The sequence below is a fragment of the Schistocerca americana genome, chromosome 1 (genome assembly GCF_021461395.2).
Source record: "Schistocerca americana isolate TAMUIC-IGC-003095 chromosome 1, iqSchAmer2.1, whole genome shotgun sequence".
Taxonomy (NCBI): Eukaryota; Metazoa; Arthropoda; class Insecta; order Orthoptera; family Acrididae; genus Schistocerca; species Schistocerca americana.
Window position 1 is genome coordinate 735,858,662 of NC_060119.1, and position 12,130 is coordinate 735,870,791.

At 41.2% G+C, this 12,130-nt stretch overlaps 1 protein-coding gene across 14 annotated transcripts in view; it reads left to right on the plus strand.

Moving 5' to 3' along the window:
• The window catches only part of LOC124610699 (C-Jun-amino-terminal kinase-interacting protein 4), a 262,056-nt gene that overhangs the window by 207,651 nt on the left and 42,275 nt on the right, over window positions 1–12,130 (plus strand). The window contains exon 27 of one of the 14 annotated variants that reach the window (XM_047140189.1): window positions 8,977–9,037. The exons of the other annotated variants lie outside the window; for them this stretch is intronic. Coding sequence (XP_046996145.1) covers window positions 8,977–9,037 — 61 coding nt within the window. The remainder of the gene's footprint in view (window positions 1–8,976; window positions 9,038–12,130) is intronic. 14 annotated transcript variants of the gene reach the window in all.

The window sequence follows — 12,130 nt, forward strand, 5'->3', positions numbered from 1 at the left end:
GCAGATAGGCACAACAAAAAAGACTGTCACCAATAAAGTATTGGTCATTAAGGCCTTCATCAACAATAGCCCCCCCCCCCCCCCCCACACACACACACACACACACACACACACACACACACACACACACACACACACGCTGACGCAAATCCAACTCACAAACACGACTGCAGTCTCAGGCAACTGAAACCACACCGTGAGCAGCAGTGGGAAATCCTGGATTTTCCATTGTTTCAGAAAACTATAGTGGATTGAAGAAAGGAGTGGTTACTGTGAAGAAATCCTGAGAGCGAAGAAATTAAGGACAAGTGGGTGGCGAGAACCTAGGACATGTTGTAGTGCTAGTTCCCACCTGCAGATTTCTCAGAAACTGGTGTACAGGGGAAGAATCCAGACGATGCGTCTGGTGAAACATGCGCTGAGGTCACGACTGTCACGTTCTGCAGCATGCTCTGCAACAGGATATTGTGTGTTGGTTGTGTACACTGTCTGCCTATGCCCATACATAATGACTGATAACTGGCTGACAGTCATGCCGATGTACAAGGCCGAACATTATTTACATAACAGCTGGTATTTGACGTGTTATTTCACCGGTGGCTCTCCCTTTGATAGTATATTGGAATTGGCAGTGGTAGGAGGGTGCTTATGGCAAGTCTTGCAGTGGGACTGTCACAGGGAGAGGAGCCATAAGGTAGGGAGATGGGTACAGAAGAAGCATAGTGTTTGACAAGGGTATTGTGGATATTGGGAAGATGATGAAAAGCTATTTTAGGTGTGGTGGGCAAAATTTCAGACAAGATGGATCTCATTTCAGGGCATGATTTTAGGAAGTCATGGCCTTGTCAAAGTAGTTGATTAATACATTAAAGGCCAGGATAATACTGGGTGACAAGTGATGTGTTCCGAAGTTGTTTCTTGGAGGGATGAGCAGTACCAGGATCTGGTACAGTCCTCAGCGATCAGTCTTTTCTTCTCATCCCATCCGATAAGTCTCTCCTGACCCAGGGTTCTGGGAGACTTTTCTGAACTGTACCCCCTTTCCCTTCAACTCTTCTGCCAGAAGAAGAAGAAGCAGCCATTGGTTCTGAAAACTTGTAAAAGTCAAACCCTTTTTTTTGTGTGTGTGTGTGTGTGTGTGTGTGTGTGTGTGTGTGTGTGTGTGTGTGTACCCCTGCTGCCACTTGGTGAGTAGATTTTTTATCTATTCATTTACATTATATTATCAATCAATATTGGTTATTTTCATTGTTACATAAATGTAATCAGTATGATTCAAATAAAGACTAACATAGTGGTAAGATAGCATGATGGATTGAATGAAGATACAATAAAGTGGTAAATAAAGTGATAATAACAACAGCCTACACACTTTTTTTTTACTGCCGAAAGCAATAAATGATATGCTGATTTATCTAGTTTAATGATGATTTATCCATGTTGGATCTTGTGAACTGTGCAGCTGTTAATGACAGTTGGTGAATGATGCAACCAGACAGAAATACTTCTTACATGTTTTATTTTAATGCCATAACTGGTTTTGGGCTACCATGCCCATTTTCAGATTTCAGTTACATAGTTGTTTTGATGAAAAGCATGTCGTCTGGCCCACACCACACAAGCATATTTGAGTATTTAGTACCACTTCGTAAGTTTTTCATTAATAAAAACACATTTAAGTGCTTGCATTTATTTAGATGTAATGTGAAATAGTTGTGTTCACTTATGTAAGTTCCAGTAGATAGCGATTTGTTTTGTTTTGGTCCATGTCATTTACCAGGTCGATGTATATGTTGTTGAATTCCACATAGCACCCATTTTGTAAATAAGTTACTGTGGCACACTGCATAATACTCCTAACACTGGTGTTTAACTTCACACATGTGATACACACTTCATGTTTTTCTTTATAATGCAGAGGTTATCATTAAGCAAAGATAAAAAAAAATTATTCATTTTCTATGGACTAAGGATGTAAATAAGAGCAACGATGATTATGTGGGATGTGCAAAATGCAGCATGTCGATAATAGAAAAATATTTGCATTCTATGATTAAGAGACAATAAGACAAATCGTTTTTAGTGTGTTTTTTAATGTAACTGTCAGCACAAATTTTGCAAAACACTTTAAAGTCAACTTATTGCATACTATAAATTAGACATATATGTACGAACATTGATATATACAGACATTTGATTATCATTACAGATTATAAATTAGTTGCAGAACATGCAGAATTAGAAAGTTGAAGGGGAGATGAGAGCAACACGTTTGTTCATTGTGATAGTTTATTTTTATAAAATTTTATACTGCTATCTTAAATAGGTTCTTTTTTCCACAGTGTTGTGGCCATTAGGGGTCCAGTTTTTGTTTGATTTCTTTTAACATCCCAAGGAAATCATTTAGAAATTGTTTATTGGCTAGCTCCAACTGCTAACTTAGAATGTATTGGGGCGAAATGAGCGTGTAAAAATATATTTGTAGTTGCTGTAGTAGGTCCATTTTCTTGCCTTTGTTGGTGGTGTGTAATATCTATTTTTACTATTAATGTTAGAAACTGAGTGTCCATATTGGTCCATGTGGCTATTGCATATTTATTTAAATTTCTTAGTGTAAAGGCATCCATGTGTTCACGATATCTTATACTGAAGCTTCTGCTGGACTGTCCAAGATTAAAGCTAGGGCAATTATCACAAATAATCATGTAAATTCCTGATATTTCTGCAAACAGTTCTTTCTCTGCTGCTAGTGATTTACTGTCTTCAGTTTTATTGTATAGGTGGTCAATTATTTGTGGTGTATAGTTCTTTTACAGTCATCAGTCTTCTGACTGGTTTGATGCGGCCCACCCCGGATTCCTCCCATGCGCCAACCTCTTCATCTAACAGCAGCACTTGCAACCTATGCCCTCAGTTATTTGCTGGATGTATTCCAACCTCTGTATTCCTCTACAGTTTTTGCCTTCTACAGCTCCCTCTAGTACCTTAGAAAACATTCCCTGATGTCTTAACAAATGTCCTATAATCCTATCTATTCTTCTTGTAAGTGTTTTCCAAGTATTCCTTTTCTCTGCTCCTACACAGAATCTCCTCATTCTTTACCTTGTCAGTCCATTTAATTTTCAGCATTTGTCTGTAGCACCACATCTCAAATGCTTCAATTCTCTTCTGTTCCATGTTTCACTCCTATACAATGCTGTGCTCCAAATATACATTCTAAGAAATTTCTTCCTCAAAGTGAGGCCTATGTTTGGTAGTAGTAGACTTCCCTTAGCCAGGGATGCTCTCTTTGCCAGTGCTAATGTGCTTTTGATGTCATACTTGCTCTGGCCGTTACTGGTTATTTTGCTGCCTAGGTAGTAGAACTGTTTTTAAATGAATAAACTGCATAGAGAAGATCATGACGATACTGGAGCTATAAAGTTGGTAAAGACCTTTCTAGCTTCTAATGTAACCCCACATTAAGAGCCAGAGTAAATACGAACAGATTGCCAAATCTACAGTAAGTGCAAAGTAACATGGTTAAAAACTGAAATTAGATACCTCCACATGGAAAAAGATGTACTAAACAGGCAAATACATAAACTGCATTTTGAACTCAGTAATCAGATACATCCAACAGAATAAATGCACATCTCAGATAATATTCATAGACAGATAAACAAAGAACAGCTAAGTATCTCCATGAGACATAAAAAGAAAATTCAGTCACTTACTTCAAAATGAACACGTTACTCTACAGTCACTCCCAACATTGCAGAATTTGAATTTTGTCATAGAGTAGTAAACTCCATGAACATTGTACTCAATGAAGCTGAACTTGTGTTACTAAATGAAGGTGTCAGACATAATGTTGCACCAAAACTTAATGACAAAAACATCAGAGAATTAGTTGAAGTTCAAAAGCCAAACAAATTATGACAAAAAATTTATAATCGACTCACAAATCTGGTAAAACTGATTCAGAAATACTCACTATCATTAATAAAAAAACTTACAGATGACAAAACCCTTGTTGTAAGGGAGATACAAGTAACAATGCAGTAGTTCTATCTTCAAATCAACATAAAAGAACTGAAGACTGACCCACACCTAAATATCAGGCTCAGTGTAGGAAACACCTTTTATCAGGTGCTAATGTTTAACGTAGCTTAGTCATGAATCCCATATCTCCTGAACCAGTGCTAATCTGCTTTTGATGTCATACTTGCTCTGGCCGTTACTGGTTATTTTGCTGCCTAGGTAGTAGAACTGTTTTTAAATGAATAAACTGCATAGAGAAGATCATGACGATACTGGAGCTATAAAGTTGGTAAAGACCTTTCTAGCTTCTAATGTAACCCCACATTAAGAGCCAGAGTAAATACGAACAGATTGCCAAATCTACAGTAAGTGCAAAGTAACATGGTTAAAAACTGAAATTAGATACCTCCACATGGAAAAAGATGTACTAAACAGGCAAATACATAAACTGCATTTTGAACTCAGTAATCAGATACATCCAACAGAATAAATGCACATCTCAGATAATATTCATAGACAGATAAACAAAGAACAGCTAAGTATCTCCATGAGACATAAAAAGAAAATTCAGTCACTTACTTCAAAATGAACACGTTACTCTACAGTCACTCCCAACATTGCAGAATTTGAATTTTGTCATAGAGTAGTAAACTCCATGAACATTGTACTCAATGAAGCTGAACTTGTGTTACTAAATGAAGGTGTCAGACATAATGTTGCACCAAAACTTAATGACAAAAACATCAGAGAATTAGTTGAAGTTCAAAAGCCAAACAAATTATGACAAAAAATTTATAATCGACTCACAAATCTGGTAAAACTGATTCAGAAATACTCACTATCATTAATAAAAAAACTTACAGATGACAAAACCCTTGTTGTAAGGGAGATACAAGTAACAATGCAGTAGTTCTATCTTCAAATCAACATAAAAGAACTGAAGACTGACCCACACCTAAATATCAGGCTCAGTGTAGGAAACACCTTTTATCAGGTGCTAATGTTTAACGTAGCTTAGTCATGAATCCCATATCTCCTGAACTAAGATCTCAGGCAAAGATTCATAAATCTCATTGGCGACTACGGCCCACCGTTAATTCAAGGAACAGCCCTGTGTCTTACATGTCTAAGAAGGTTAATGATTTTCTTTGCAACTTTTACGTGGTTGAAGACAACTTCTCTGTCAGAAATCCCCTGCAGTTTGTTAATGATATAAATGATCTGCACATACCAAACAATTCCAGGTTTGCATCCCTGGACATTGTGAACCTGTAGGCAAATGTACCTGCCCATGAAGGCAGTGATGTACAATGTTTTAGAGTTGCTAGAATTAATTGTATTTTGTAACTACTTTTCATCCAACAAGAAAATCTTATCTATATTTACATTAACAATTTAGAAAAGAAATTTTTTAAGGTCAGTACCCATTAAAAAGACAAACTGATTTACTGCAAAAGATACGTTGACACCGTCACCTTGTTCAATGGTACAGTATATGAAATATAATCATTTTCAAATGCCATGAGTAACATGCACCCCAATATCAACTTCACTGTTGAACGTGAGACACTAGAGGGTATCAGTTTTCTTGATTTGAGAATAAAAAACTTGAAACAAAACCATGCCTTTGGAATTCATAGAAAACCCACCATCACAGATGTAATTATAAAAAATTCTTCATGCAATGGTGCACAACACAAAATGGCTGCTTTTAGATCCTTATTAAATCAGACACATAATATTCCCTCCAGTTTATCTTCCAAGGACAAAGAAATCAATATTATCAACACTGTAGTGAAAAATAATGGCTATAAACCACAAATAATTGACCACCTATACAATAAAATTGAAGACGGTAAATAGCCTGCAGTAAATTCACAACCAGCAGCAGAAAAAGAACTATTTGTCTCAGAAAAAGAACTATTTGTCTGCATTCCCTTCCTGCACACAATCTCATACCAAACTGCCAATCTTTTCTGAAGGATAGGAGTTCCAATAAGTTTCCACACCAATAACACTGTGCAACATAACATTATCCACAGGACCAAAACCACCAGCATAGGCCTAGAAAAATCAGGAATTTCAAGATCATTTGTGACAATTGTCACAGCTTTTGTCTTGGATAGACCAGCAGAAGCTTCAGTATAAGATATCGTCAACATATGGATGCCTTTAGACTAAAAAACTTAAATAAATATGCAATAGCCACTCACGTGGACCAACATGGACACTCAGTTTCTAACATTAACAATAATTATAGATATTACACACCACCAACAAAGGCAAGAAAATGTATCTATTACAGCAACTGTAAATATATTTTCACACTCTCACTGCACCTCAATACATTCTAAATTAGCAGCTGGAGCTAGCCAATAAACAGTTTCTAAATAATTTCCTTGGGATGTTCACAGAAATCAAACAAAAACCTGTTTAAGATACTAGTATAATATTGTGTAAATATAAACTATACGATGAACAAATGTGTTTCTTTCATCCCCCCTCCAACTTTCTAATTCTACATATTCTGCAACTAATTTATAATCTGTAATGATAATCAAATGTCTGTATATATAAATATCTGTACGTATATGTCTAATTTATAGTATACAATCAGTTGGCTTTAAAGTATTGTGCCAAAATTTGTGCTGGTAATTACATAAAAAAAAAAAACCACTCTTGTCTCTTAATCTTATAATGCAAACTTACCAAAGACTTTGCCTCTGTATATATCTGCTTGTGTCTGTATATGTGTGGATGGATATGTGTGTGTGTGCGCGAGTGTGTACCCGTCCTTTTTTCCCCCTAAGGTAAGTCTTTCCGCTCCCGGGATTGGAATGACTCCTTACCCTCTCCCTTAAAACCCAAATCCTTTCGTCTTTCCCTCTCCTTCCCTCTTTCCTGACGAGGCAACCGTTGGTTGCGAAAGCTAGAATTTTGTGTGTATGTTTGTGTTTGTTTGTGTGTCTATCGACGTGCCAGCGCTTTCGTTTGGTAAGTCACATCATCTTTGTTTTAGATATATTTTTTCCCACGTGGAATGTTTCCTTCTATTATATTCAAATATTTTTCTGTAATTGATATGTTGCATTTTTCACATCCCACACGTTGTCTTTACTCTTTTTATATCCTTAGACAATAGAAAATGAAAGATATCTTTTTGTCTTTGCTTAATCATAAATTGTAAAGAAAACCATCAAGTATATAGCACATGTATGAAGTTCAACACTGACGTTAAGAGATTATGAAGTGTGCCGCAGTAATTTATTTACAAAATGTGTGCCTGTGTGGAATTCAATAATGTATATGTCAACCAGGTAATCAACGTGGACTAAAACAAAGCAAATCGCCATCTACTGGAACTTAAATAAGTGAACACAACTGTTTCACATTATTTATAAATAAATGCAAGCACTTAAATGTTTTTATTCATGAAAAACTTACAAAGTGTTACAAAATACTAAAATATGCTTGTGTGGTGTAGGCCAGATGACATGCTGTACATCAAAACTATGTAACTGAAAATATTAGCCATCTGAAAATGGACATGGTAGCCCACAACCAGTTAGGGCACTAAAATAAAACATTTAAAATGTATTTGTGGTAGGTTGTGTCATTCAGCAATTATCTAATTTGTCTTGAGTTGTCTTCTGAGGCCCAGTAATTATATTTGTAAATCGTGCAAGCTCTTTGCTTTTTGTTAGGCAGACTTGTTTCTTGGCAAAAATGCAAATGAACAGCCAGTTGTAGCAGTTACTCCATTGATATACAATTCATATCCAAGGATTAATCTTCAAACGTCCAGACAACAGCTCAAGTCACCACCCACCTTTACTCTCCCCATAATAAACACTTACACGAACACTGTGGTAGGACACCATGATTTGCCATCTGGCACTTGTGTTATCATTAGCTAAAACAATTATTACATAACATTTGAATATTATTCCACATTCTGTGGCATCTATTTTCAAAAAAATTAGCATTAACTTTTATTACAGTCCAGTCTTTATACTTACCCTTAGTTTGGTTATTTAACAAGACAGGAATAATCTGTTTCCCCAACTGATCTAATCCTTCACTTAGGGAACAAGATTAAGACTTCTACTGTTATTTTGAGAGTTCTTCAGGTACATTTCCATTTTGTCTACTGCAGTGTTATCATTGTAATATTCTTTTGGGTGTCTCTAAACCCTTCTTGTCATTTATGGTTGTTGTTATACTATCTATTCATTTACTAAATTTCAGGATAGATGTATCATCAAATTACTTGTCTCTTTAAATTTCCATCTTTCATACTGTGAATGTTCACCACTCAGCATTTGTCATTCTGAAAACAGTTGAGCTTCAGTGTAATGTAATATGAAAAATGCAGTTTATTGTTGACTTGCTGGCGCTCTGCTATTTTTTTTATTCGTATCTGGTTTATATTTGCTTTCACTTGCCCTTCAAAAATGGGTAGCTGTAAAAATAAAATAAAAAATTAAAAACACACACACACACACACACACACACACACACACACACACACACACACCCCTACACCTACACCTACACCTACACCTACATATACATACTCACTGCTATGTAACAACACTTTGATGCTCTGCTTGCATACAGCTTGTTATGTTACTGATGTTTTTGTGTGTTGGTGATAAACTACTGGTAATACATAACCTTTAAATGTGGTGGTTGTTCTTATGGTATATCTTAAATTTAGAAGATCAAACAATTTAACATGATTCTCATTTGCTGATTACCTTACCTCTTGGACAAATAATATCCTAAGACAAATTAACAGATTTAGTCTGTTAACTAAAACTATTAAAAACATAGAAAAGAAAAAGGTGCTGTTTTAAAGGAGCTTAATGTGGTTATTTTTTGCATGAAACAAGTTTCAGTTCTTTTCATTAATTTGAAAATGTGTGTGTGGCTGTTGGTTGCCCGTTTCAGTGGACGATGCGGAAGAGGCTCAGGATGCAGCCAGTCACCTGATTGTGTGGCAAATCACTCGGTATGCACCATGATGTAGCTTATCAATAGCTTCTTTCTTATTTGGTTATGGGACTTCTCCATTATTAACAATATGGTGTTGGATAGAATAGAATTTAACATGACACCCTCTGATTGCTGTTAATGCTCTTCCTATTATAGATAAATGCTTTCTCGTCTTCTGTAAAATATTATTCTAAATTGAGTTCTAATTGTCCTTTGCCTTTTCATCCAAAGTGCATTGAAATGTATGCACAAGGAGAATTTCCACAAGTACTGTAAACTAACATTGTGTTGAGAAGAAAAAAAAAACTTTAACTTGCCTACTTTTCCAAAACACACACACACACACACACACACACACACACACACACACACACACACACACACACACCACTTTAACTACCACTGCAAGGGCTTCTGGAGTTAAAATAGTAAAATACTTCAGCAGCTGGGCATCCCTCTCTCTACTGAAAATTTCTGGGACAAGAGAGATATTTAAATGAGGTAGTGGGGAGGAGTGGTAAAATGATGATGAAATGCTTTCATGCATTAATGACAGTTCTCCGGAAAAAGAAGATACAAAGCACAAGAAATGTTTGTGAAGTGCTATATTATCATGTTTAGAATATGCATTCAATTTCTTTCCCACTTAATCACTACCAGTATCTATAAAACTTGTGAGCCATAGGTACAAGCATTTTTTATTAACTAATTGAATAAATATTCTATCTTGCCTTAATCACTTTTCCACTGATACATTAACTACAAAATGTGCCTTGTAGATTGTACTACATATACCACACCCTCATAAATTCCCTCCCACACCACACAGAATTCAGAGTCTAAACAGACTCGAAACATAGTCATGACCTTTCCTTCAGAAGCATTGATCCACAGAAGTATCAGTCTTTCCAATGGCATTACCTTTTACCCCATACACCAATTCAATTGTAGCGGAATTGTTATAGGCCTCCTCTCCTTCCTGTGGTCCCAACAGTGGAGACACTATTTCACCACAAACTGTACCAACCACAATCAACTCAAAGCCATTGTTGATCCCCGCCGAACTCAGCTCACTCCTCCACCCAACCGTGATCCACTCACACTGCTCCAAAATCACCCCTTGTTAACATTCCAAAATTTCTCAACCTTGTGTCACCTTCATTCCACAAATTCCTCAACAAGGAAGCAAACCTTACATCTGCAGAAAGAACTGCAATATACCACCACCTGCCTTATAACCTTACATGCAGACAAAGGCTTCACCACTGTGGTTTGGAACGTCGAGAAATACCTGGTAGAAGGACTGTCAGATTCATCCACTCACAAACGCTGCCGTAGTGACACCAATCCAGAATTTCAACAGGGTCTCCAGTCTCTTCTCATATCGCCAGGCCCAACCCAATACATCTCCCTCTTAACCTCCACCTTACCCCTCACCTCCCCCTCCATTCTCCCTCCCCCCTCCTTCCATTCTCCCTCCCCCCTCCTTCCATTCTCCACCCCCCCTCCTTCCATTCTCCACCCCCCCTCCTTCCATTCTCCCTCCCCCTCCTTCCATTCTCCACCCCCCCTCCTTCCATTCTCCACCCCCCCTCCTTCCATTCTCCACCCCCCTCCTTCCATTCTCCACCCCCCTCCTTCCATTCTCCACCCCCCTCCTTCCATTCTCCACCCCCCTCCTTCCATTCTCCACCCCCCTCCTTCCATTCTCCACCCCCCCTCCTTCCATTCTCCACCCCCCCCCTCCTTCCATTCTCCACCCCCCCCCTCCTTCCATTCTCCACCCCCCCCTCCCTCCATTCTCCACCCCCCCCCCTCCTTCCATTCTCCACCCCCCCTCCTTCCATTCTCCACCCCCCCCTCCTTCCATTCTCGACCACCCCTCCTTCCATTCTCGACCCCCCTCCTTTCCATTCTCGACACCCCTCCATCCATTCTCGACCCCCCTCCATCCATTCTCGACCCCCCCTCCATCCATTCTCGACCCCCCTCCATCCATTCTCGACCCCCCTCCATCCATTCTCGACCCCCCTCCATCCATTCTCGACCCCCCCCTCCATCCATTCTCGACCCCCCCTCCATCCATTCTCGACCCCCCCCTCCATCCATTCTCGACCCCCCCCTCCATCCATTCTCGACCCCCCCTCCATCCATTCTCGACCCCCCCTCCATCCATTCTCGACCCCCCCTCCTTCCATTCTCCACCCCCCTCTCCCCTCCCCCTCCCCGCCGCTCTCCCCTCCCCCTCCCCGCCGCTCTCCCCTCCCCCTCCCCGCCGCTCTCCCCTCCCCCTCCCCGCCGCTCTCCCCTCCCCCTCCCCGCCGCTCTCCCCTCCCCCTCCCCCTCCCCGCCGCTCTCCCCTCCCCCTCCCCGCCGCTCTCCCCTCCCCCTCCCCGCCGCTCTCCCCTCCCCCTCCCCGCCGCTCTCCCCTCTCCCTCCTCGCCGCTCTCCCCTCTCCCTCCTCGCCGCTCTCCCCTCTCCCTCCTCGCCGCTCTCCCCTCTCCCTCCTCGCCGCTCTCCCCTCTCCCTCCTCGCCGCTCTCCCCTCTCCCTCCTCGCCGCTCTCCCCTCTCCCTCCTCGCCGCTCTCCCCTCTCCCTCCTCGCCGCTCTCCCCTCTCCCTCCTCGCCGCTCTCCCCTCTCCCTCCTCGCCGCTCTCCCCTCTCCCTCCTCGCCGCTCTCCCCTCTCCCTCCTCGCCGCTCTCCCCTCTCCCTCCTCGCCGCTCTCCCCTCTCCCTCCTCGCCGCTCTCCCCTCTCCCTCCTCGCCGCTCTCCCCTCTCCCTCCTCGCCGCTCTCCCCTCTCCCTCCTCGCCGCTCTCCCCTCTCCCTCCTCGCCGCTCTCCCCTCTCCCTCCTCGCCGCTGTCCCCTCTCCCTCCTCGCCGCTCTCCCCTCTCCCTCCTCGCCGCTGTCCCCTCTCCCTCCTCGCCGCTGTCCCCTCTCCCTCCTCGCCGCTGTCCCCTCTCCCTCCTCGCCGCTGTCCCCTCTCCCTCCTCGCCGCTGTCCCCTCTCCCTCCTCGCCGCTGTCCCCTCTCCCTCCTCGCCGCTGTCCCCTCTCCCTCCTCGCCGCTGTCCCCTCTCCCTCCTCGCCGCTGTCCCCTCTCCCTCCTCG